This window comes from Taurulus bubalis (genome assembly GCF_910589615.1).
Source record: "Taurulus bubalis genome assembly, chromosome: 2".
Lineage (NCBI taxonomy): Eukaryota > Metazoa > Chordata > Actinopteri > Perciformes > Cottidae > Taurulus > Taurulus bubalis.
This window is the reverse complement of record NC_136590.1, coordinates 6,262,602-6,284,169: the sequence shown is the minus strand read 5'-3', so window position 1 is coordinate 6,284,169 and position 21,568 is coordinate 6,262,602. Positions and strand designations below refer to the sequence as shown.

Below are 21,568 nucleotides of genomic sequence, written 5' to 3'. Positions count from 1 at the left end.
TGTTAAATGTTATACACATATTAAAAAATTTTACAAACCAAACTGATTGTTAAACCACACAGTATCACATCTGTACAAAAAAAAACAAAAAAAAGGTCACAAAACGAGGCAAAAGAAAGAAAGGGATTTTTTTTTTGGCAATTAAAAGCAACAGCCTGGTCTGTCACAAACCCACAAATTAAGGGATTAAATACTGAAAAGGAACAGTACATCTAGAGCTCAACAGAGTCTGTATTTGTGATGATAAAACCGTTCTTCACAATCCCATAAATGGTAACAGAAAAACATGGTTAAAAGGGTTAAGTGGTTGAAACACGGAGCCGGAGGACACATATACAGTATGCGACCGGAAACCAAGCTCAAGGTGGCAACGAGGAAATACCCTGCAGGTCAGGAACAATAACACCATCTTCTCCTTCGGCGAGTGAAGCTCTGCTTCAGCGGACAAAAGGCTTTTCATTTTTATAAAGGTTCGGATTTCAGCTCCTCCACCCGGCACTCCAGGTCAGCCACCTGGAGGACAGAGAGAGAGAGAGAGAGAGAGAGAGAGAGAGAGAGAGAGAGAAAGAGAGAGAGAGATGCAGTCACGTTTAATCAACACACATTAATATGGTTTGATCGGTCAGAAAATGCCTCGTCTGATAATAAAATGACGTGAAGTGTCCTCAAATTGTTGGCAAACCACACAGACACACACATATACACACACACACACACTTCATTAAAAATATCATCCCCCATATGCTGCAGCGTGAGTCACGTCGGGACGCAACATTCTGACTAAATATGGTCCTCCTGAGGTTTCACTGCATTGAAATAAATATGTATGGTTTGGTTTGTATAAAGTGGGCCAGCTGTGCCTTAAAAATTAAATAAAAAACTGCCCTTTGATTGTCTTCTTCTATGGCGTAAGAGTTGGTGGAAAAAGGCTGTGCATTGAGGGTATTCTATTAAATTATTTATTTATTTCTAATGGTGATTGCTGGGTATGTTGATGCTGCCAAAGTGTCACGTCTCCATGTGAGAATGCAATGAGAAGATGATATGTACCGGAGCTAGTTTAGACGCTAAATCTGTCACAACTATATATATATATATATATACATATATACATATACAGTACATGTATATGACTCATCATGTCTCATTCTGCACAAAAGTGCAGGCAAAAGTCCAACACAGACTGAGACGTTTGCATTCTTTCACATTTTTCCCACAGTCTGTACAGATCTGCAATGGTGTGAAACAGAAACATTTAAAATCCAGACTCCAGTCTGAGTCTCTTTTTTTGTAATTCTCTCTTTTGTTTGTATGAAGACCACAAGACTCAGCAGTTTTGAGCCAAATTGTTCTCATAAATGCTGTAAACACAGCCTCAAACCAAGCAATTAAACATTTCTTTGCAACTCAAACTGGAACGGGCCACCCTTAATGACGGTACAGTCAAAAACAATGGACCAACTGCTGCCTTATGTGATGCCTATATGATGTCTATCTGATGCCTATATGATGTCTATGTGATGTCTATCTGATGCCTTATATGATGCCTTATATGATGCCTATATGATGTATATATGATGCCTTATATGATGCCTATATGACGTATATATGATGCCTTATATGATGCCTATATGATGCCTATATGATGCCTATATTATGCCTTATATGATGCCTTATATGATGTCTATATTATGCCTTATATGATGCCTATATGATGTCTATATTATGCCTTATATGATGCCTTATATGATGCCTATATGATGTATATATGATGCCTATATGATGCCTATATGATGTCTATATTATGCCTTATATGATGCCTTATATGATGCCTATATGATGTATATATGATGCCTATATGATGCCTATATGATGTCTATATCATGCCTTATATGATGTATATATGATGCCTTATGTGATGCCTACATGATGCCTATATTATGCCTCATGTGATGCCTATATGATGCCTATATTATGCCTTATATGATGCCTATGTGATGCCTATATTATGCCTTATATGATGCCTATGTGATGCCTATATGATGCCTATATTATGCCTTATATGATGTCTATATGATGCCTATATGATGCTATTTATGATGCCGATATGAAGGTCACCCCCGTACCTGCTCCTGAAGTTGCCCAGACTCCTCTTTGAGAAGAGAGGCCTCAGCTCCAACTTGTGCACAGCGCTGGGTCTCCTTCTTCAGGTACTCGATCTCCCTGTTGGCGGACGCAGAGTGTCAGACTGTGTAACCCAGATGTGATCAATGAATCAACCCTTTGAGCGCCCGTGTGCAATGCGGCCTCACTTCTGCTGGTACTCCTTGATCAGGCGTTTGGCTTTGCTGTACTTGCGCTCCAGGGCCTGATACTGCGACTGCGTCTCCTTCAGGTGCTCGTCCACCGCCTGGCACAGGCTCTGAGCCTCCATCCAGTAGCCCTCCAGCTTCTCCATGCGCTCCTTGTTCTCCTGCAGGGTCTGCTCCAGCTGGGCCTTGTCCATACGCCAGCGCTGCTTCTCCTGCTCCGCGTGGTGCAGCTGGAGAGACGGGCGACGTTTTAAAAGAAGACGTCAATGCTTCATCTTACAAAAGGATACGTACTTATTAAACATGATCATTTAACCTACCTTTCTTTTCAGCTGTTGGATCTCAGCTTGAGTCACAGCGTGCTTTATTTGGAGCTTTACAGCAAAGAGAGATGACCGTTTTAATTACCAACAGGCACACTAAAGGAAACAAGCTGGGATTAGACAGAAAAATGCTCCAATTAAGGAGTTCACTTCTCACCTCTTTGTATTTATGTGCCAGTTTCTCAGGGTCCGTCTCCAGGGGCGACATGTCCTCGTTCTCCGCCAAGTCGAACACCTCGATGGCGCTGGGATACGCCGGACTGACCTCCTCATCCTCGTCTTCTTCCTCGTCTGTGCCGTATTCACCGCCCTGCGGGGGAGGTCCAGGTTAGGAACCCGTTCAACGGGGCAGAAACAGCTACGCTACATTTAAAGGGCCGGTTCGCCAACGTCGCATCTCGGCTGCTGAATTTTGTGTAATTTGTTCAAACATCCATCGTGTTTGTAATAGTACGATTTTCTTTCGCAGGAGGTAAAGTTAACACTTGTGCACATTTATTGATACATATTTGAATGAAACATCACATAAAACAGGAAAACAAAGTTATATAGTGATTTAGTGTCGTCTTTAAAAACACATGTGTATTTGCTGTGACACCAAATGACCACTAGATGGCGTAGAGCTCCTAAAAGCAGACTGCCTTCCATTATACAACCTAATGCTTTTCAAGAACCACCTGCCATCACACTGCATGAATGTGGCAACTTCCTCTCTGTTGTCATAATAAAACTACACCCGTGGTTTGTTCTTTTTGCTCTGTGTACGTAAAACTAAAAACGAGACACGTGAGATTAACATGGACATCCGAGGGCAACACATTTGAGACATCCTGATCTGACCCCGTTTCGGCGCTGAGCTTATCGTTTGATCGGACTGATACGACAAGCTGGACACAATAGTGGTGCACCAACACCACAGTCACACCAGAGACGGTCACTTCTGTTCATAATCCTAAAGGGGAACCAAGGACACGCGGAGCAAAACATCCATTTTTTTAAGGAAGTATTTTGTGCCTGAACAGGATGAAAATGTCTTCCACTTTTGTGGTGTTTTTGTTGATTACTTGATGACTTTAAATGTTGGTGAATGCATTCAGAATATATTCTCTAAAGCAGGGAATTGCAGAGACAGGTTTACATTTCATGCGTTATTTTGAAGGTTTTGACAGATTTGAATGAAATTGAAGACAAATTTTCTGACAAATCCCCTATTTTGTATATTTAAACAAGCATAGCAGGTAAACATCATGCTACACATTTGGTAGCAAACAGTTTTAGGTAGAAACAGTTGTCTTTAGGTTAGATAGCAAGGCGCCATTACTTTCTTCCACATAGCAATTTTGCAATGGGGCGATTTCCCTTTTCAGATAAATATGACAAGTAAGTGTGTTATATGTTGACGCTGCTGCAGGAGCATTTGACTCATTTTGACAAAAACAGATTTGATAAAATGTTTATGTTGAAAATAAGAGCGAAATAACTGTTTATATAATGACCTTAACGTGGAATTTAAGACAGTTTGAGACTTTTTAAGGACCTGCAGACACGCCGGAATGGATCCTCTCTACCTATTGACGAGACATGTTTCGTATTTCCATTCTCTTGTAAGAATTTTTTAAACAGGAAGCCTGAATCTGCTATTTAATCAATTTTAAGAGCGTTGAACATGGTAGCATGTGTGCGAGTGTGCATGCACCTTCACTTCTGCCTACACCAGCTCTCCTCGTGTCAGAGGGTTGCTGAACAAAATCCTCACCTCTTGCTCGTCCATGTACTGGTTGTAGCGCTGCTCCATCATCTCCCTCTGCCAGCGCTCCTGCTCCAGGGTCTGCTGGATGAGCTGGGCCACCTCGCTCTGCTCTCCCGGCTTTTCTCGCCCGATCACAAACCTGTGTTTTGGAAAAATATCATGAATCCAATGAAAATATCATGAATCCAATGAAAATATCATGAATCCAATGAAAATATCATGAATCCAAGTGGCCAGCTGAACTGAAATAGCCCTTCGTGTGATTTGGTATGATACTGCACGTGCATGCTAAATAATACATTTATATATATTTTTTTTTTTCACTCTTGTCCACTCGAATACCGGCTCTAAACGGACCAAGAAAGTGTTTTTTCACATCCAATAAAACCTCTGGAGTTGGTATAGTTTAATGTATTAATGTGGTCAGGAATGTGCTGGCTCTCTGATGACAGAACGCGTCTTCCTGTTTGGAGCCGAACAAAGGCTGTCTCTGTGGGATTTGGCCTCTTCTATGATTAAAATCAAACCCTGCCTCTCCTTCAGCTCAGTGTACAGTTCATCATAGGCACTATATGTTTCCTGATTGAGGCTCACAAGTCTACGTTCAATTACAGCTACCGTGTAACCAGTGAACGGGAATGAAAACATAGTAAATCACGACGAAGCTGCAGACGGTTATTAAACCGGCCGCTGCAGCCTTTTAAATGTCTGCGGCACTAACGGCTAATTAAATGCCCACAAACGCACTTCCTGCCCCCTATCTATTTGTCTGCCTGACGTGGTTTTAGTTTTTTTTTGATGAATAGGTCTGAGCTCTCGTGCCCTTCGCCATCACTGCAGCAGATCCATAATGTATGAGCTATATGTGGAGGTCTCTGATCTTCACAAGTCACACAACACTAACAATCACCCTGCCCACCAAACCCTGAATTATGAATGAGCTTAGATTACAAAAGGGGCACGTCAGCTCCACCAAAACGCCAAAGAGCTCGGCTACAAATATCCTGCTGGCATTTCAGAGTTATACTTCTGATGCCAAGTGTATTTGTTCCTGATAACAGTGTTTTTTACCGTGGTTCTCGGAACCTCTTTCAGGATGTCTCAGAGAGGAGCCTCGCAACACTGAAGGGTGTAATCACGACCCCGGGAGAGCTGAGATATAAATCTGCAGTCTGCTGAGCTGAATGAGCAGGATGTGGTAGAAGTCAGTCCAGACTGGCGGTGGGTATTTATCAAGAGGAAACCGTCTCCTCAAGCAAGAATGCAGCTGTCACGGCGAGCGGGGGCAACTGAGTGTAGCAAGACGAATGTCCTGGTCACCACTGAGGCACAAAGCTAGGTGGCTACGGTAGAAATAAGCTAACTAGATAGCTAGCATGCTAACATGTTGACGTTTAGCAGGTAAAACTTGTTCACAAGTTTAAGATTACGCTATATTTAGCACATTCTTAAGGCTTTAATTCGCCACCAGACAGCCCTTTCTGACAGGAGCTGAAGCCGGAAGACTCCATTGACAGAACAGTCATTTTTCCTCGCAGAACACAGGAGTTGCGGGTCTACCGCTGCCTCGATCCGTTAGTTTGGTTGTGTTAGGTTGTGTGACTTTGGTGTTTGATGGACTTAGTTTGCATTCACCATAGTCACACAACTACACACAAAAACTAACCAACCGTGGCAGCGGTAAACCAGAAACGTCCTTGTTCTGTGAGGTAAAATGACTGACTTTGTCAATGGAAAGTCTTGTGGCGTTGAAGAGATCATGGATGGATGTAACGGCTTCAGTTTCAATTCGGAGAGGGCTGCCTGACGACGAGGTAAAGCAGTGAAAATATTGTAAATATAGCGTACAGTCCCAAGTGGGTGCTCTGGACAGACACAAACACCCACAAGATCACTCACAAATAAAAATTAAAAAAATCAGAAATATTCCATTTAAGTTTTTCAGGTATTTTAGCTATTAGGCAAAAAAACAACAGCAATTTGAATCTAATGACGGCACTAAATGACGTATGAAGTATGTTAGATAGCATGATATTAGTTAAGATATCGAGTGGTGGTATGGCTCACAAACTCTACACTGGTGCTGGATGATTAGTTTTTCTCGGCATGAAAGCGCATCAAAGCAACAGTAATAAAACCAGGACATTTCGGAGAACTCTTACTTGACAGTTCCTAAGGTGTTCCTGAGTACGGAGGCGGCAAAGTTCTGGGTGACTCCCACCAAACTGGTCCCGTCCACCTCCACAATCAGATCGTTCACCTGGATCCTGGGGAAGGCAGTTAAGAGAGACGTTCAGGACTCACAGTGTGGACTTCACTCATCGTTTTTAACACTGAAGCCCACACAAGCCACACTCCATTTATAAGCCCTCGCTCTTGGCAGCGAGACCCATCTGGAGTTGCCAGGAATCAGAGAGACAAGTGGGACAATGAAGCGTCCACTCCTGGAGGTAAAACTACTAGCCTCAGTTTGACACATGGTTTAAAAAGCAAAAAGGTCTTTTTTTAGTGTCTTTTAACAGAAGAATAATCAGGATAATCCAATTTAACATGAACTAACATACCTGGTATCCTTGTGTGCTGCTCCTCCATCCGTGACTGTCTTGACAAAGATGCCCAGCTTCTCCAGGCCCATGTCAGCCCCAGCACCCATCCCGATGATACTGATGCCCAGGCCCTCGCCGTCTGAAGGAGAGTGTAGAAATACCACAACAGCTGTTACCATGCTGTCACTGTCATGTACGTTTAACAGCTTTGGGTCAGTTTGATGTGTTATGCCGTCATGCTACAACTCTCCGTGGGCGGGAAAGCGCGTCTTTGATTCCACGTCCGTGTCCTCGCGCTTGTGATCGGGATCAATTTGGATGAGTAAGTAAGCAAAAGAGCAGAGCTCTTCTCTTTTTAGTGTTACTCACCAAAATGCATTGTGTGTGTGTGTGTGTGTGTGTCCTGGAGGCCGGTACAATGCACTTCCTTCCTCATGAAACATTGTATTGTTTACATCCATGATTGCTCGCTCGCCGTGACTGCTTTGTCGGCTCATTACTGCATTTGCCCACTACTGCCAACAGCTGTCAATTAGCGGAATAACACAAAGCGGGTGCCGTTCAGCGATCCTCGAAGTCGAAATATCTTAATTAACTCATCTTGTAGAAATACAATGTCCTTGACTAACACTGTAATAACTGTCGACTAATTTATTTAATCAATAGATGTGTAAAACTTAGTTTCTCCACAAAGAATCACAGAAAAGCAGCACTTTAAGGCTGGTGTTTACCAGAGATGCTCATAATTTACTTGGAATAAGTCATTGAGCAAAAAAAAGTCAACTAAGACCAAAACGACCGATAAGTGAAATAAACGACTAAAAGCCCTACTATAGACTTTCATCGAGTATCTGTTTATCCCACAGGATTAGAAATGCTTAAAGTGTTACGACTAAAAAAAAAAGGAAAAAAGAGCAGACAGCTTTAAATGCAAGAAAAAATAAGTAGGTTAAAAACGTAATTATAATTTATAATGAAGCATAAGTGTACACAGCCGTTTTAAACCATGAGCCAGGCTAAGAAGTGTTGTTCTCAGATCTGGCGGGAGAATCTGTTTCACAACAAACACTGCAGAATGCAGCTTCACAGCAGGTATTTGCCTGTTTGTTTTTTGGGTACAGTGAGCAGAGATAGTCTGTGAATAAGAAGGAGGGTCTACCAGGAAATGATGCAGCATTTTTTTGCAGCACATCAGCCACAGAGTCAAGAGCAAGTCCATGAAAGGATTTCTGAAGTATTAGCAGGATCTTAAATCAGCCTTGAGACCAACTGGAGGCTATACAAGGATCAGGAGGGATGTGAGATGTTTTCTTTGCACATAAAAAAAGAACTGGGAGCAGCAATGTGCATGTTGCTTTAATGGATTTATATTTGTAAAAATACAAATAAAAAGCCTGCACACGCTTCTTTGCATCCTTGGGATTTTATAAATCATAAAAACACTTTTTCAGTTAACCTCTTTGTATGTAAAAGTTGTGAAAGTTACATAAGGGATAACACCCAGATTTCCTGCCTGAGGTAAACAAATTTCCACTTCTTTTGTAATCTTTGACTAATCTCCTTTGGGATTCATATAGTTTTATAATATAGACAGCAGATCATTTAGAACATGGTCACATATGGTATCCTGTGTTACCTGCCCCATACACAATTCTAAATATAGTGGTCTATAAATAAATTAATGCACTATAATGTTAAAGGGATGTTGAGGGAAGTGTGGCTCTCTGGGGGAAACAGGGATGTTGGCAGAAAGCAGTTGATGGGCACTGAAGGCCTTTTTACATAAGTAATAAAGAATGTGGTATTTTTTTCTTTTTCATTTGCCTTCAAAGAGAGACAGAAAGCCGAGATTAAACTGTCCGGTGGGAAAAAACAAAAATTCATTCTCAAATACCTTTCTGTGAATGTGGGATTTCTTGTTCTCAATTTTGCTCCCAATTTTATGCAAGCCACCCACCCGGTGCCCCAAGCGGGTTGAAATAAATGCTTTGAATTCTTCAAATACCGTGCACAATGAGAAAGGACAACTCGGTAATGTTCTGTACCTTTCTCCAGCTCCACGGGGAACAGGTCCAGCCTCTCCACCCTCTTCTCCAGCTCGTACTCTGCAGACGCCGCCATGGGATCCACGTCTTCATTGCGCCGGTCGTAGTCCTCGTTGGGGTAGGTGGCAAACACCTGGAAGGGGAAACAGAGACACTTAAATGTCTTTGCTCAAGACTGTGGAAGGCAGTTTTGTTGTTTTATTTGCAGAGAGTTAGATGAGAAGAATAATACCACTCTCGTATCTGTCAAATATGAAGCTACGACGATGGGACGGTTAGCTTAGCTTAGCACAAAGACTGCCAGTGGAGGGAAACAGCTAGCCTCTGTCCAAAGGTTTAAAACACAACCTAACACAACCTAAGAAGGTTGTTGATTAACACGTGTCATCTGTTCAGAAACTTAAGTGTGAAAGCAACAATTTGTGGTTTGGACAGAAGCTGGCTAGCGTTTCAGTCTTTGTGCTAAGCTAAGCTAACTGTATCCTGGCTGTCGCTTTATATTCAGCATACAAGATGTCAAACTATTCCTTCAAATGAGTCCCCTCTCTGGTGATAACGGATCCTCTCTGCGGTGTTGCTTGTCTGTCTAAAGGTCAGTCAGTGTGAGCCCAGAGGCTCCTGAGAGTTTCTGCTACTTGCAGACTGGAGAGATGACGCTTCTTTTTCTTTACCGCCATTGTGGCTTATCACCGTTTTGTGCTTCTACATAGTTCTTCTAGCATGCGCTCCAAATATAGTAACTGCTAACGAAAACAGAAAACACACCACTTCCTGTGCACCCTGGGGAGCGTGGTACATGTGTAATCACTTGTGTGCCCGTGTGTTTCAACAGGTGTAAAGAGAGTGCTGATTGTGGGTTCACCATGTGTGATCAAAACCAAATCCACAGCAAACTAAACTGCAGTGTTCCTTTCAGAATATTTGTTCGTATATTTAATCATTTTTTTCAGTTTAGTGCCTGTAATATGTACCCTTTTACGCTGATAAAAATGGAAAGATTGATATGATAATAACGGGGGCCGGGTGAAGAAATGCTATAATACTCTAGATATCATCACCAGGCGCTCAGAGCTTGTAGCTTGTATGCAGCTGACACAGACAAGCTGGATACATGGTTTTAGTAAAAAATAAAAAAAACTGACCGCCGGTGTAAATGCGCACATAATGCAATTCAAAAGTATCGACCACTTCAACTGAGATAGCCGTGAGGCCCCCCGAGCTGTAGCGTTTTTACAGCGGTAATGCGTATCAAACACAATCGATCACAACCGCTGAAGTTGCTCTCAATAAGACAGAGGCCTCTGTTTCCACACATTCACTCTGGGCCACCAGCATGACAGTTTACATAACCACATCCAGCATGCTAATGGAGGCCTTCTGCAGCTGCTGCTCACACACACACACACACACACACACACACACACACACACAGAGTCTTCCAAGACGATTATGCATGCGCCACGCTGCATGCTCCACTAGCCGCACTAGTTCAGTGCCGGACCTTCTCTCTTCACACATTCTTTAATTTATTCTAACTCCATTCTCAACTTTTCTCCTCACAATCATTCGCTTCCTGCGAGGCGACATTTCAACACGTTTGTTTTTTGTGTCTTCTTCTTCTTCTTCTTGAGTCTTTGTTTACTTTCTCTCACTTCTCTCTCTCTCCCTCAGCTGTTTAGTTTGTCCATCTGTGTTGCAAAGTTAGCGGCCCGTAGCTTCGATGCTAACCCTTCAGTCGCATGGGCCCCGTCTCCCTGGAAACCCCACAGTAAAGAGCCTGTCAGTTGTGACAGCGCCTTTGAAAATGTAAGCAGCAACCTCCTCTCTCAGATGTGTTCAGGATCCTTGCATTTTCATGCCTCATTGAATACTGTACAGGCTTCTCCTCCTCCTTTAAAGCCTCACCTACTCATAAGAAAGCGGTTTAAAATGTGATGAAGATTACACGCTGCTTTAAAGTTTATCTGGGATTCTTTATTCTAAAGCATTCTTTTAATGCAGGGATTTTGTCACATTAAATAAACAAAGATTTTCTTTTTAATCCTTTAATCAGTTGATTGATTAGTGTACAGACGAAGAAGAAAAATAAAAAGGACCAGTTTTCCATTTTTGGAAAGAGACTTTTTCCCTTTTGTGGTGTTGCCCAGACTCTGAATCATGGATATGCTCTCAATGCCGTATTTAGACGTTTTAACTGATAGGAATTATTATTTATGTATTTATTGATCAACTGTTGATCTGACGAAACAAGCAATTTGAGGGATCTGTAAAATGATGAGCATTTAATCTATTTTTATTTTTTACATTTTACAGACTGAACAATTAAACAGAACAAATGTGATGTATCTATCATGCGAAATATAATTAGGTACACTATGTACTAAGTGAATCAAATTGAACCCAACCACACTGCAGATGACAGATAGCGCGGGAGCAGCGCTGAAGTCTACCGGCTTTTGATCTAGGTTACCTTCGTATTTAGAGGGATTAGCAGAATGTGGATTACAGACACACAAAATACACTGTTTGCATCCTAAGTAAACAGGACGTAAAACAACAACAGTGCAGTCCAAGCCTGCGTGCCCATTGTGACGCTGTCACGTGGCCCTGCTTCACCCCTTGACTTTAGGGATCAAGAGGCCCCAGCTGGTGGCTTGTGGTGCCCTCATTTTACGGCCACGATGCGAAGGAAGATCACACACGAAGGTTCAGCAGCGTTTAACGTGGCACTGGGAAAACAACAAAAACACCCTCTCGGATACTGAATTCACTCTTTCACTTCCCTTCCTCTCGTCTGAGCCGGGATCCCACACACGGGCATGACAGACGATGAAGATCCTACACGACGCAACCGCTCAGCCCGACCTCACCCAAGTAGGCAGAGTAGTAGATGAGGTGGCTATCTTTGGAAGACAAACATTGGGATTAAAGGCAGGGTGATGGGGGGTGGGTGGGCGGTGCTGGAGGAGGACGCCGTTCCAGTTGTGGCAGATAGTAGGTCAGAGAAGCTAACAGATGGCCAGGAAACTCCCTCCCTCCCTCCGCTATCAGCCGCCTGGGATGTCCTACAAAAGCTCTGTGGGCAGTTAGCTCACCAGCGTGTGTTTGTGTCTGTCCAGAGCACCCACTTGGGACTGCAAAGGAGTAAAAATAACCAGTCACAGCTCCCATTTTGTCAATGTCGGGACAGAGACGTGGCTAAATGACAGAGCTGCTCCGGAGGCTCTCCTGCTGTGTGGTTACATCTCGACGGCCCTCTGGCTGCCATGCGATTGGGCAACACTGTGGTGGTTTTAACTACTGGAGTCAGTGCCCTCCCCTTCCCCCGCTGCCCGCAGCAGCATGTCAACTTCTTTCCCTCTTCACTCTCCAAAAACAGGTCTAATTTTGGATTCAGCCAATGGGATGTGTGGAGGCGGTGCCGTTGTTTTTTTTTTACGCAACAGAAATAGTGCGTTTCCACTCCGTCTCTCCACATTCTGTAGCAGCCGACTTTCCATCATTCGTATTACTCACAGTGCTCCGGCTATTATGTCAACCATGTTTGGCTGCCACTCTCCATTTCTACCTTAAACACGATTAGCATTCACAACGTCAGATATGGTGCCTCGTTGGTGCAATTATTCCCTTTTCTCGGGGTCAGAATGCTTGCGGGACGCTTTATGAAGCTGTCAAAGTTAAGCATATGCAGACCAGAAACAGCACTTTTCCACTTAACAGTTTAATTACACCATTATGAAGTGCTCTCCCAACCCGCCGAAGGTTAAATAAGTCCAGAAGTGGCAGGTAATTGCCTCTAAATCCTCCTTAAATTGAGGGTTAATCCAGATCCCAGATGTGCAACACGCAGACAGAAAATAAGGATGTGGTCCCCGAGGACGACTCTCCTCCAGCCAATGAAATGGATATCGTAGGTTTGTCATGGCAACGGTTGCATGGCACCAGAGCCTGTTTTTGGCAGGCCAGCCGGTGGTCAGCAGTCGTGTTTAGGCTTAGCGCTCGCTGACCCCGAGGAGAAACACGGCAGCACGAGAATAAAGCCAGCGACGGGGGACCGAGTAGCACCGAGGGAACAGCAACTACACAACATTATGTTGATCATTTCATATTAGTTACATTATTATTATAATTTATCTGCATGCATATACACATAAACAATTAGTTACATCTAGTTTGAGTGCAGTGAGTCCCCGTACAGCCCTAATAAAGTATTTGATTTATTTAACTGTATTCTATATATTTTTCTAGACTTAATATCTTGTATATTTACATGCTATTTTGCTTCGCACAGTCACAATCTATGTACTCAGATCTAGAAAATCAAAAGATATATATTTGTTTTGTATTTAATACAATACAATCTATTTAGCATATGTGTTTGTATTCTTTCCCCTTTTACTTTTTTCTTGTGTTGCTGTCATTTTAAAGGATCGGGATGATGATGTCCTGTATTTTTCCTATTGTCACCAAATCCATTGAAAAATGTACAAAGAACCAAAGCCTTATAGTTTCTAGTTCATCTCTTATCCGGTATTGTCCCAAAAAAATCAAAAACAATCATGAGTGAGCCACACCAGGTGACCTCCTTCATTACGCTGAAAGCAGATGCTGCAGTTTATTTTGAGCCCAAAACAAATGCAATATTTACTCAAGCTTGAGTAACGTTTGCCACAAACTACAGGCCCAGCTGTTAAAGGGAATAATATAGTCTTTTTTTAATTATTTTTATTATAAAACTATATATTTGAAAGACTTACATCTCCAATAGGAACAAATGGGCTGAAGTGTCACAGACAGAGTGTGTTTTTTTTATATCAGCCTTATCTTGAAAGACGTCAGTAAGATGCATCCAAACTGTTTTTGTTTTTTAGCTTGACAGGTTGGAAAAGACAAAAGCGCACTGAGACAACATGAGCGAGTAACCGGAGCGAGGTGCCACCCACCACCCCTGCAGGGCCGAGAGGTGGGGCAGAGGGACCTGGTCTCTCACCCCTCCTGGTTGTGAGTAATGCCCCGTATGAAATACTGCAGTCTAAGTAGTCGACAGTTTGAGGATAACTTGACATGTGGTGATGTATTAACTCTCCCTGGGCAATCCCTCCTGGTCTGACCGCAGCGGTAAACACAAACCGCCATAGGTTGCGTTTTGGGGCGCTCTCCATTTTTGCAATTTTGTGGCAGCAGATTAAAAAAATGCAATTCCTCCTCCTGTGTTTGTCAAATCCAACACTCTCGGTTTATTATAATATGAGAACAGTTTGTTTGTGTTAATGATACAGTGCGAAACCAAATCAAAGGTGTTCTTGGAGCAGGCTGGGAGGACTTGCGTAGGCAGCAGAAATCCACGGGAAAGTGTGTGTGAGTGTGTGATGGGAGATTTAAAAAATACGAAAGAGTAAGAGTAGGCTAGGTGATTCTGGAGCATGAAAAGTAAATCTGATTATTCTGGTTTGGAGGCCACACAGCACAAATCCAGTGGAGATTATCTTATTTTACGCTTCTTCTTTTTCTTTCTTTTTTTTAAAGCTTTGCTCCAACAATAGGATAAATCATTTTAAAAAAATCACAGTAGGCTACATCATGAACTACTGGTATTGATATCGACTGATACAGAACGAAGCTAAAAACAAACGAGCGAAACCGAATAGATCAGACATATTGAGGCAGCTCCCTGTGTTCGAACAAGGACGACGCAGCCCTGAAAAGCGAGGCAGGTCTGTGACGACAACAATGCTGCTATTTTTACTAACAGTAGGAGACTGGTGACAAAGAGCGAAAGGGAGAAAAGAGGGAGCGAGAGAAAGAGTGTCAGGAGGAGCAAAACAAAGGCTCGAGTGTGAACTCTATACCCAAAGCAGCAGAACTGCTATTTTTTCCGCCAGAGGACAGAGACAGACAGACAGACAGACAGACAGACAGACAGGACTGTGTGGTGTAAAACGGGGACAAAGAAAAAAAAAGCACGCGTCCAGACGTCCAACCGCCATCACCACAACATTATGGCCGAAAGCTGAATTGTTGCACCGAGGAGAAATATGTGCTAAAAATGGGCACTTCCTGTTTGGAAGAGAAACCAACTGACACTGTGGATTTCGAGGCCTGGCCGTTACATGACATTTGAGCAGCATAATAACGCCCCTCCCATTTGACCTCGACACCCTCCCTCCCTCCTCAACTCTCATCCACCCCTGCATCCATCTCCATAACAAAGGCCACACTCATACAGTGTGAAAGGACTCAGTAGGAGGTTATTCTCCGATGATGGCTGCAGGGACGCAACCAAATTCAGCCTTTGTTTTTTTTTTTATCAAAGCTCACGAGTTGTGACTTCTTTAAAAACGCTGCATATAATGCTTCCTCCTGCTATCCATCGTTGATCTCATGAGGATAAAATAATGTGATAGACGTCTGCTTTTGTCCCTTTCTTCCTGCTTTACAACTGTGGGATGGACGTACTGAGTGCAGGCCTAATTTATATGGGATCATATCATGGGATTTTTCGACATGGCAGAAACAGTTTGCTTCCATCCAGGTTGGGTGGATATCGGAGCCTAATATTGGCCTCCTACATATACAGTAGATGTGTATAATTACCACAAACACATTAATAGAAATTACTGCATATAAATACATCATAGGCTACGCTTCTTATTTTTCTTAATACCAGTTTAAAATACTGATATTATTTAGAGGGAGAGTAATTATTTAAAATGTGAACATTGTTTGTGTCCTTGAGGCCAAAGCTGACTTTTTTTAAATATGTTCTAACCTGTAGCGTGTATATCCTTGTTTACATCTGTTTCTCCCCCTCAGCCTTCATACATTCCTTGCGTTGCCACCACCATTTGCCGCACAGTGGAACCACTTTACCATAACTATCATTTTAGCTAGTTAGATATTAAAACGGACCAGTTCAAGGAAATGCACCTCGACGGTTAGAGACACTGACAGATCTTCTTCCCTTTGGACGAGGCCAGGCTAGCTGTTTCCCCCTGTTTCCAGCCATTGTGCTAAGCTAAGCTAGCCGGCTTTTGGCTGTAGCTTCATAATTACAATACACTTGTCTCAATCTTCTGGCAAGGAAACAAATAAGCATATATATTAAAATGTTGAACTCCTTATTTAAAGTCTACAGCTCTCTCTTGACCCAAGAGACACATATGAGGATTGTTGCAAAAAGTGTTGACGTTAAAAGTTTGTGTAAAAAAACAACAGAACCTATAAATAATATTGAAAGATCAAGCCTGAGTGACTCGGCGCTGCCCCCCAATGTGCATCCATGACAAGAGAGCAAGAGCAACTTTGGACTTGACTGCTCATGATATGGCACAGGAGCCCTTCGTCACTGAAATGGCTTTGTGCGTGAGGGAATGTGTGTGATGTGCAGCCTCCGTGCCCACTTCGGCTGGCAGAGTCTCTGAACGCCTCAGACCTCGAGGCAGAGCAGCAGCGAGACTGAGGATATCTGATGCTCCTCTCCAGATCATTACACAACCCCCAGACACAGAGACACTTTAAATCAACTCTACCTCCTCCTCCTCCTCCTCTTCCTCCTCCTCTCTCATCTCACTGATCCAAGAGTGTTCCTTTTCTCACGTCCTCCCTCTTTCTCACACACACACAAACACTCCATTCCTCACCCAGCTCCCCATAGACTGTCCGCCGACCTTTCATTGGCCACCGCAGCAGCAGAGTGTCCACTTCTCTAAAAACAGGACTAATTATCCAGGCCTCTTTGTTCCTCCTCCTCCTCCCCCCAGCAATTATTTACAGAAGCGGCTCCCTCTGCGTTTCAGATCAGTATCTACATCGCAGATCCTTTTGGGGGCCCGTGTCAGCTGCACAGTAGGAATGCAGGACCGTCCATTAGCAACTGGCTACCGTGGGAGGGATGTGTGTGCAAAGCCCCGTGTTGAAACAGGGTGAAATTAAAATGTCAGCATCCTTCTGACACGGGCAGAGGCAGAGTGAGTTCATTAAAACAGCTGACACTGGTGCTGACTGTGTCTGTACCGCGGTAGATAAGCTTTAAGGTCAAAATGAACTCGCCTCGCAACACATACCACAATATGGACATGATCGCAAATCAGCACCTCAGTCTAATTGGACAAAGCTCTGGGTGTACTAGCTACGGTTTAATATGAACTCCATGAGTTCTTCCTCACCTTGATGGCCTCTGTGCTGAAGCGGATCTTCCTGGAAGGAGGCGGGTCCTCCTCCACAGGCAACCCGGAGATCTCCGCACAGCTGGACTCGGCCTCGTAGCTGTCATCGACCTCCTCTTCCTCCTCGTCCACCTGGCTTCCTCCAAAGTCCTCCCCCACCGCGCTGTAGGCACTGATATCCACAGAGTCGCGCCCCGACTGGTCCTCTCTGAGAGTCCGGTCTCCTTCGTCCATCCCGCCACCCTTTGGAGAGCTCTGCTTCTGGGCAGCGGCGTCTCCGTTCTCCACAGAGATGCGGATGTCACCTTGCAGTGTTGTGCTGTCGGGCCCCTTGGCCCCAAAGTGTTCCTCAGGTTTGACCTCGACACCTGCGTCGGACACCGTCTTTTCCCGCTGCTCGTGTGGCTCTCCTGCCGTGCCGTACAGTTCGGTATCCGGAGGGCTTTGGCCCCCGTTAAAGCTTTCAGATGGAGTGGCCATCCTGCCCCTGGGGCCCCTTGGAGGCCCCTCCAGGCCCACCTGATTGCTCATATCTTCCTCCGGGTTGCCCGCTGCAAAGGCACAAACCCTCTTTGTGATTATTTTGGAGTTCAACACACCCACCTTGGCGCTGACCCCCCGGGAGGGCAGCGGCGGGGTGGAGGAGAGGCGGTGGAGGTTGTTCCGGAGCTCGGCCGCCCGCTCAAACACGGCGCTGAGCTGGCTGACCGTCGGGGACACGGCCTCGCTGGCGTCCAGGCTGTCCAGGGACTCCGTGCTGCCGTTGAAGCGAGCCATCACGTCCAACCTGCCGTCCTGGAAGCCCGAGGCCTTGTCGGTCTTCAGCAGGACCCTGGTGGTGGCCAGCTTCTCGTGCTGCTGCTGCTGCTGCCTCTCCTCCTCCTCCTGCCTCTCCTCCTCCTCCTGCTGCTGTATCTCCTCCTGCTGCCTCTCCTCCTCATCCTGCTGCTGCTGCCTCTCCTCCTGCTGCTGCTCGAAGATGCGGCGGGTCTCCTGCAGCTTGGAGTAGCTGGGCGACGAGGCCCGCGGGTGCCCGTTCTCCGGTTTGGTGATGTCGAATTTGCTCACGCGCTCGGAGACGGTGGATCCCAGCTTCAGCAACGCGCTGTGGTCCACGTTCTCGTTCAGGCTCCCGGCTCTGGGGAGGGAGAGGCGCACCGATTTCTCGGGGTTCCTGGCGCATTCCTCTCCCTCCGCATCCGCCGGGGACGTGGTCTGCATCTGCTGGAACATGTTCTTGATACGGTGCACGTTGGAGCCGTACCTGCGGCCCCGGGGGCCGTCCTGCAGGCCCCCGTTGGCGGCGTTGTCTCTGACGGGCTTCAGGGCCTGCATCCCCGCTTCGTACGCGTTCCGGTGCGGGGATGGGCTCCTGAGCGTGGAGCCAGAGCCGGTGCTCTTGGATGTGGATTCGGTCTTCATCATGGTCAGTCAAGCGTCGCAACGGATGCTCAGCGACGGCATGTCTCCTTTTTCTACAACGACCCGGTGCCAAAATCGGTCCTCTCCAACCGGCAGCCGATCCGAGCGAGGTGGCGCCCAGACTAGACCGGCAGATGGGGAGAAACAAAAACAACAGATCGTATTAAAGGCCTGCGTGCAGCCGCTGCAACCCACCGTCCAATGCAACGGAGAAAGTGAAGCACGATGCATCTGTCATTAGCTGCCGTGCAGTTACTACAATGCAAAAAGCCCCTTAACCCACACGGATAATTGCATTAGTCATTTCAAAAAAAATAAAATGATTTGCACAGAAAAGTAGAACGGCAATGAGCCGTGGGTTTACCGCAGCTGACGACAGATTGCTTACGTTTAATCCCTTTTTACAGGCAGCATCATTTTGATCTCTTCACTCTGTGAGCTGCAGATTTCTGGTTCTCCTCTCGCAGCGGCAGAGTGCTGGTGCATGGAGGAGGGAGCCGCTGGGTCCTAGTGCCCGTTATTTTCTGTAGCGTGTGTTTGTGTGTGTGAGTGGAAGAGCATGGCCGTCTGTTCTGGGCGATTTACTGCATATAATCCTAATTTTCGATGCTTATTAGAAGTGTATTAACCATAATGTGTTGGAGTGAGTGATGGGAAGGCTATTGTTTCACTTCTTACATATGACATTTACTAAATCAATAGAAGTAAAGTGGGTAACTGTTACATGGAAATATGAATGTAGGCCTAGTTTAATAACTAATGGAGAAAAATAGTAGAAATTACGATTTAATAAACACAATATGAACCATATGTGTAAATTGAGCGCACCTGGAAACGAGTTAGCAAGCAAACAGAAGTAAAACAGTTAGTCGTAGTAACGTAACTTGTGTTCAAAACATGAACTAAAAGTGGTGAATACATGGTTGAAACAACTAAAAATGAAGGAATAACAGCTAAAAACATGAACTAAAAGTGGTAGACAAAGCAGGTGAAGTAACTTTGTCTAAGAAGAATAAACAGTTGTATTATGTTAGTTAGTAATAACAAATAATGGTTGCAATAAGTCAAAGTGAATGTGTAGGTTAACTAAGGTCAGATGGTTCAAATTGAAACAGCTCAATGGTTCAAATGTTGATGTGTAGCTATATGGTCAAATAAAAGTAAAATGATTGCCCATATGGATATTGTAAAACACCCAACAACAGCAATACTTCTTCATGTCATATGATAGCAAGCGTAATTCTACACACATAAACAAATAATAAAAAACCTATAAAAACTCTGTTCCGAGAAATTGATGGGACTAACTCATAGCATGGTTCATAACCCAGCAGCCCTTGAAACGTCTTCTGACACATACACATTATTATTACATTTAACAAGGTGGCTGTCAGATAACACGACTGGCTTTAGGACCCAGTCAGTCCTCAGTCACGTCAAACCTCCGTGGCCAATGACACATTTTGCAGGACACATTGTAGCTTCCTGCATTCTGCATCTGTGCTGAAAGATACACTAAACATTATCACTGAGGGAAGACAAAGCGTTTCCCTTTTGGGTTTTGAATCTTCCCACGCCATCTCGCTTTCAGATTTATTCATTTTGGGGGTATGGGGGCTGATTTATGTGCAAGGCCACGACACATTGCTGCTGCTGTTTCACACACTGAGAACAACATGAGAGCTGTAATGTCACAACTGTCCTTCCACGTTGTCTTTCATCACGTTGTCTACTTCATCTCACAGCAGTTGGAGGTCTAGTCTGAAGGACACAACTGCAGGAGTGTTGCCTGAAAAGACGGAAGTGCTGTCAAACAGGATGTGCATCACTTTTCAGGAAGGCAGTAGTGACACCTAGCTAGCTTTCACAGGAAAAGTGTTGGTGAGTATCTGCCCTGGTCTGGAGTCAGTCCATAATATAATAAATAGTATATTATAATATAATAAATAGATTTAGAAACAGTTTTTCCCCCTGGTTCATAACACAAACACTTAATTCTGCAATCTGTTAAAATCATATATTGCAATTTCCTGATTTTGTCACTTAGCCGTGATGTTTTGTGCCTGGATGTTCTTGCATGTAGTTAATATCTCCTGTGCCGTATAAGTATTTTATTAAGACAACATATAAAACAGCTCAAATTTAATAAATACATAAATTAATGAAGTTACGGTTAGTTTTCACATCTGTACTTCCATTATTTTACTGCACACTTCAATTTCCCTGCATACGAGGGATCTATAAATCATATTTAATGTTCCCACAATCTTTATTTAAAATGAGAAGTAACATGGAATAACAGTTTAAGAAAAAGTTGAAAACAACCAGAAATTTCCTCACCTGCATTATTGATTATAAATGTATACATTACTACAGGCCAATAGTGGAAAACGCTTTATATATATATATATATATATATATATATATATATATATATATATATATATATATATATATATATATATATATATATATATATATATACCAATGTATAGATTACTACAGGCCAGTGGACAAAGAAGTTATATATATTATATATAAATATATGTATAGATTACTATAGGGCCGTGATGGAAGAAGTTATGCTGTATATATATATATATATATATATATATATATATATATATATATACAGCATAACTTGTATGTATGGATTACTACAGGCCAGTGGAGGGAGAACTGTTATGTATAAAAATGTTATAACACTTCAGTTCTAACATTTTTAAAGTTATATAGTTATTACGTTTTATATATACATGTATATATATATATATATATATATATATATATATATATATATATATATATATATATACATGTATATGTATAGATTACTTCAAGCCAGTGGTAGAAGAAGTTATATTTAAATTACATATATAACTATATGTAGAGATTACTATATGCTAGTGGTGGAAGAAGTAAGAAGTGTATGTATATGTATATATATATATATATATATATATATATATATATATATATATATATATATATATATATGTATATAT

General features: G+C 43.4%; 1 protein-coding gene across 1 annotated transcript; it reads right to left on the bottom strand.

Moving 5' to 3' along the window:
- Nucleotides 1-338: 338 nt before the first annotated feature.
- Nucleotides 339-18,566, bottom strand: LOC306733357 (neurabin-2-like; the record flags this gene model as incomplete). Its single annotated transcript, XM_079214580.1, has 10 exons — nt 339-513; nt 2,127-2,223; nt 2,313-2,542; nt 2,633-2,686; nt 2,793-2,945; nt 4,392-4,524; nt 6,548-6,652; nt 6,950-7,070; nt 8,977-9,109; nt 17,142-18,566. 10 exons carry the CDS (start codon nt 18,564-18,566, stop codon nt 463-465), a joined length of 2,502 nt encoding a protein of 833 aa, XP_079070706.1. The 3' UTR covers nt 339-462.
- Between the last annotated feature and the right edge of the window lie 3,002 nt (nt 18,567-21,568).